We start from the raw sequence: 5,758 nt of genomic DNA, 5'->3' as shown, positions 1-5,758 counted from the left end.
CCCCCCCCCCCCCCCCGACGCAGCCTCAGCGAGGCAGACTGACCGCCAGGTTGGACTTGGCCCCGAGACCCAGGGAACATGACAGTTTGCTACCTGCAAACGTGTAGGGCAGCTCAGTCCTGGCGGCGTCCCGAGCTTCCTGACCACGGCCTGCTGCCCTCCCCCCAGGCGGTGGCCGCGGCTCCTGCTCTGGCTGCTCGCTCTCCTCCTCGCTCTCCACACTGCATTCCAGGTCTGAGTGGCTGTCGTAGCCGCCGCTGTCCTCTGCATCCTCCTCGCCCTCCTCCTCCTCTTCCTCGTCCTCCTCCTCGTCCCCACCGTTACTGGCTTCCCCGCTTTGCGCTTCCTGGATGTTCATCTTTCCGTCCTGGGAACAGGATACGGAACCCAGAGGCGTGACGACCCGGGCACCGTGGTCGGAGTACTTGTTAGCAACCGAGGGAAAGCTAACGGAGATCCGAGAGAGGGCAGCGCCACGTGATCGTCTGCCCAGTCTCGGTGCCTGGACACCGTGAACACGCAGCACAGAGCTGCAGGGAGCCGCGTGGGGAGATTTACAGTTTCCACCCGAGATAAACCAAGGAAGTGAGAAACCCAGTGTGCCCTCTTCCGCTAAAGGAGAAAGGGAAGGCCGGCGCCTTACTTTGTAGGAGAGCAGACGCCGGTCATCCTTGTCCAGCACGAATCCGTCGTTTAAGTCGTCTGCAGACACGTGTGCAGGCCCCTTGCTGTCCTGGTCCTCGCTCGTCCCCAGCATCCTCCGCACCCTCTCTGCCTGCGCGGGAGAGGTCACGTGTGGGGCCCAAGGGAGGGCAGCAGGGTGTCATCTGAACTTTTTACTTTCATAATTAGGAAAAGATCTTTAAAAAGGCATTTATAGTAAAACACACAAACTTTAAAGAGACTGAAAAGGTCCCACGGATTCCAGGAGCAGCGCGTCCCCCTCCCAGAACGAGGCGGGAGGCCTGACAGGAGGGTCCCCGCCCTGCCCCCAGCGTCCCGCACCTCCAGGCGCCGGAGCCGCTCCTGCTCCTCCCTGGCCAGCTCCTCCTCCGTCTTCATCCGGTCCGAGGGCTGCGCCTTCATCTCGAAGCCCAGCTCCCGCACCGCCCGGTCGTAGGCGTCAGGCTGGCAGAGAGAAGGGTTCATTGCTGGTCTCCCTCTCAGGAGCGAAGAGCCGCCGGGCCGCTCCCTGCACCGTCGAGGCTGATGCCACCACGGCCGCGGCCTGCTCTCCCTGACGTCAGGTATCAGGTAACCTGAGAACCTTCACCAGAAAGGAGCCCAGGACGCCTGCTCGGCCCCGCGCCCACCTGGGGTTTCTCCTGGCGTCCGCTCTGGGCCTGGGGCGCCCTGCGGGCCAGGAGGCTCTGGATCTCCCTCCAGTCACGGTCCAGCTTCTCCGTGAGCTCCAGGGCATCTTCCCGCTGGGCCTGCCTCTCCCGCTGGAAGGAAGAGCAGAGGCATCACTGCGGGCGCCCTCCGCCCGCCCACACCCACGTGTCAGCAGGAGAAGGGGCCACGGGTGATCAGCACTGGTTTCCTGCCATGAGCTGCTCGCTGTTGGGAAACGCCAGTGATGTTCTGCAAATCCTGCCACAGGTCCAAATACTGAAGCCAACACCGCAACCAAACACCCATCACAGCCAGCCCCCTGCAGTCGGTGCTCTGGAGCCGGACACGGCTCAGAAAGCAGCCGGCACAGCGCCCGCAGAACCCCAGAACCCCAGCGCTGGAGGAGCGCCTCCCCGACTGAGCGGCGCACCTTCTCTTGCTTGGACTTGGCGATGAGCTCCTCGATGAGCTCTTTGTGGGACCTGGGTCTCGCTGCCTCCGGGCCTGGCTGCTGGGAGGGCTTCTCACGAGGGAGCGCTCCGCCTCCAAAATGGGCCGCCGTCAGCTCGGCTGCAGAGCAGAAGCAGAGCTGTGAAGCCCCCGTCTCCCCAGAGCGCTCACACCTGGCGCTCATGCTGGACGAGGCACTGGTCGCTCTAAGCGCCCGGCTACAGTGAACTCGGGTGACGTTCACATAAAGCAGGGCACTGCCCTGGCCCGTTTGGCTCAGTGGACAGAGCGTCAGCCCTGGGACTGAAGGGTCCTGGGTTCGATTCCTGGGTTGCAGGCTGGATCCCTGGCTCCGGTTGGGGCAAGTGTGGGAAGCAACCAATCGGTGTTTCTCTCACATCGATGTTTCTCTCTCTGTCTCTCCCCCTCCCTTCCACTCTCTCTGAAAATCAATGGAAAAATATCCTTGGGGCGCCCTGGCCCGTTTGGCTCAGCGGACAGAGTGTCAGCCCTGGGACTGAAGGGTCCTGGGTTCGATTCCGGTCAAGGGCATGTACCTTGGTTGCAGGCACATCCCCAGTAGGGGGTGTGCAGGAGGCAGCTGATCGATGTTTCTCTCATCGATGTTTCTAACTCTCTATCTCTCTCCCTTCCTCTCTGTAAAAAATCAATAAAACATATTAAAAAAATAATAAAAAAATAAAAATCAAGAAAAAAAATCCTCGGGGAAGAATTAGCAACAACAAGACAGGGTACTGACGTGTTTCTCCGCCTCCAGGAGCTCTGCCTGCCTCACCTACCGCCCCCTGCCCCTGCCGCCCACCTTCTGTGGCTCTGAGGGAAAGCATGAGAAAGCCGTTCCGTGTAGAATTTCTTGGGGGCTTTATGGTCAGCGACACTTCTATCCAGCCCTTTCCAAGGCGCCCAGGCCAGGCTAGCGGTGAGCAGACGGCTGTCCCTGCTCCTGCCCTTACCGGACAGCGTTCCTCGCTCCTCAGTGTCGCTGTCACTGTCGACAATGTCGTTCAGCTTTTCGATGTCGGCCAAGGACTGGCCGTAGTGAGTTAATTCTTCATCTTCGTTGAGGTTGTAGATGTTTCTTTTTTCATGTTGTCGCTGACAGAAGAGGAAGAGAGTCAGTTTCCTAAAATGCCCACATCCATTTAACAGCAAAACCCGTTATTTTTCTGCTACTTGTGCAGCGTGTCAGTGTCGCCTCAGCAGCTTTAGGGTTATTCTGCGCCATCTGAGCAGCGGTTCGGATTCAAGCGGAACCCCAGGTCAGTCAGTCAGCGGGTCAGGTACGTCCCGCGGCCCTGTCCACCCACCCGAGCTGGAGCCAGCGCTTTGGTGAAAACTCGAGGACACAGCCCTGCCGAGCCCTCTGGCTGCCGGATGGATCCACCAGCGTGTCTGCAGCCGGCCCTTCCCTTCCGGCCTCGCCAGCCTGGGCCCAGGACTCAAGACCCACCCTCTGCACCAGCAGGCAAGTGCCCGCAGGAGCACCGATGAACGTACAGGAGACCCCACTGCCTCCGTACCTGCTGCTCCAGAGCGAACCTCCGCATCATCTTCTCCTCCGCGCTGATGTGGCTGTTGTACTCGCCGAAGCGCTTGTCTATGAACACGTTGGACTTGTCCCGCTCCTTGTACTCCTTCAGCAAAGTCTTCGTGCGCTGGAAACAGAGCATCCATCACGCTTGGCGAGCTCGGACCCCAAAGGGGAGATGCTCCCCAGGGGCCCCCACGGTGGCTCTCGTGCATCGGAAGGTGACACTGCCACTGGCCATTCTGTGTCCTGGAGGCCACTGACACCAACAGCCCAATAACAGGGCCAATCGGGGGCTGTTGCTCCTCAAGGGAGGCCGCAGGCCTGCTCGGACCCCAGGCGACCCTGCAGGACGCGCCCGATACTGAGGCTTAGGGAGAAGGCAGACCCGAGCACTCACAGGTCACCGTCAGGCTGAGAAGCTGCAGGAGCGGAGGCCCCAGCTGAGAGGAAGGGAAATTCGCAACAAGGAGCTGACAGGAAGCCATGGGTCAAGTCTGACGCATGACCAGTGACGGCAGACTGTGGCAGCATCTTTCCCCCTCGCTTGTTACATACACACATTTATTTGTATGTCAGTCAATCCTGTTATTCGCGTGTCCGTATTTTGCAAGTCTGCCTTCTTGCTAAGGTTTATTTGTAACCTCAAGCCAATACGTGCAGCACCTCTGTGGCCACTCATTGACACGTGCACGTGGCCTAGGACGTGCAGCCAAGAGCGTGGACACCAAATCCCATCAGCTCCACGTCCAGATGGGGCGCAGGCAGCCAAGCTCTCCGCCTGGGGCCCGGCTGTGACCGGAGAAGGGTGGTCCTGACTCAGGCTGTCAGCTACTGCTGTGTAGTGTTAAGCACTGAGTCTGGGTTGGGTCCCAGCTACAGGCCTCCTTGTCCGGACAGCCCTTCACTTCCCAGGGACCATCACACACTCCAGCCTCCCTTGCCGGCCACTGACCCCTCCGCACAAATCATGACCTAACTCAACCGGAAGGCCGGCGTCCCGCCAGACAGCTCTGAGCTATCCCACGCTTTGGGACACTCCACTCTACGGGAGGCCACTGTGAGCCCCGAAGCACTAAGTTCTGGTTCCCTCTAGTACTTGCGTTTGTCTTGTGAGCCAAGCCCTGGGGGATTCGGAGGAAGCAGGAGTGCCCCTCCAGGCCACCTGCCCCGGCAGAGGAGGGAGAAGAGCCTGCCAGGGGCTAGAGGCGTGAGCACCCCTCCTGTCTGGCTCAGGGAGCCTGGGAAAGGATCAGAGTGGTGGCCTGGGCTGACCTTTGGGAGATTTGGGGATAAAACAGGCCTTTTTGGACAAATTGAGTTGCAAAAGGCAAAATGAGGACAATAGGTCGGGTCCAGATTGTGCAGGCGCCTGTGAGTGAGGAGGAGCTGAGAGGTGTGAGCGCGCAGCCCACTCCGTCCTCACAGCCACCACGAGGCTGTCAGCGCCCCACTTCAGAAGTAAGGAAACTGAGGCGCAGGTGGACACGAACGTGTCTGTCGGAGCCCACGCGCTCGTCCCCCACGCCTGCCTGGGGTGTGCCTGGGGACCGTGACTCCGTGGGAGTCTAGCCTACTGTTCCCACTGCCAGCCCCTTCAGTGGGGTGACATCGCGTTCAAACAGAAGACACTGGATCGCGGTGACAGAACACAGACCATGTGCCCTCGAAGGCAGAGGCCGAGTCTTCCTGCATCTTTATCTCCCTGGCAGCCAGAACAGAACGTTAAAAGTCAGCGCTGGTGGGCTAAGGCTGCAGAGATTGGAGCTGAGTGCCAGCCCCGCCCCTCGCAATCGTAGGTGCGAGGGAACTCACTGTCCCCTGGGCCTTTCCCACCGGCCTACTCACTGCCTCAGCCAAACAGGTCAGTGACCGGCCCGGGGCCCCAGAACCACAGAGCGCCGGGGCACCGCCCGGTGCGGCAGAAGGGGTCAGGCCTGAGAGCAGCGGCACTTGCCCCAGAGGCCGCATTCGCTCACTGGGAAGGAGAGACACTCGCTCACCGGACCCTACTGAGCACCCTGTGTGGGTCCCTGGGCCCCAAACACAGAGTGCAGTCTGAACGGGGAGAGGCCAGCACAGAGGGAGCTGGAAAAGGGGTCGCGCGGGTGCTGGGTCTGAGGGAGGGGCAGTGTCCAGGGGGAGGTCAGCCGGCCCAGCACACGCAGAGGCACGAAGAGAAACGCGGTCTAACGTAGAGGACAAGGGCACTGGACACGTCCAGCTGCGCCCGGCGCCGTCCCAAGGACGGTCAATGTACACATTCGATCCTCCCAGCTGCCCAGGGTGCTTACAGACGGGGAAACTGAGGCACAGAGAAAGAGCCAGCGTGCCCAAGGCCGCGGCAGGCCAGCCAGCGTGTGGCGCCAGCACCGCAGGCCGGCTCCGATCGGTGCTGCTCCGGGGAGAGGGTGGGAAATCCCA

At 60.9% G+C, this 5,758-nt stretch overlaps 1 protein-coding gene across 1 annotated transcript in view; it reads right to left on the bottom strand.

The window, feature by feature from the left end:
- NOP14 (NOP14 nucleolar protein) overlaps window positions 1-4,092 on the bottom strand; it is a 12,807-nt gene extending 8,715 nt beyond the window's left edge. Inside the window, exons 1-7 of the mRNA XM_006760121.2 lie at window positions 3,327-4,092; window positions 2,760-2,901; window positions 1,766-1,905; window positions 1,314-1,445; window positions 1,006-1,128; window positions 644-775; window positions 94-367 (exon numbers count right to left, since the gene is read on the bottom strand). Coding sequence (XP_006760184.1) covers window positions 94-367; window positions 644-775; window positions 1,006-1,128; window positions 1,314-1,445; window positions 1,766-1,905; window positions 2,760-2,901; window positions 3,327-3,476 — 1,093 coding nt within the window. The 5' untranslated portion in view covers window positions 3,477-4,092. The remainder of the gene's footprint in view (window positions 1-93; window positions 368-643; window positions 776-1,005; window positions 1,129-1,313; window positions 1,446-1,765; window positions 1,906-2,759; window positions 2,902-3,326) is intronic.
- Window positions 4,093-5,758: the final 1,666 nt, after the last annotated feature.

Source organism: Myotis davidii, unplaced genomic scaffold (genome assembly GCF_000327345.1).
Source record: "Myotis davidii unplaced genomic scaffold, ASM32734v1 scaffold937, whole genome shotgun sequence".
NCBI classification, from domain to species: domain Eukaryota; kingdom Metazoa; phylum Chordata; class Mammalia; order Chiroptera; family Vespertilionidae; genus Myotis; species Myotis davidii.
Note: the sequence above shows the minus strand (reverse complement) of the source record. Positions and strands in the feature narration are given on the sequence as shown.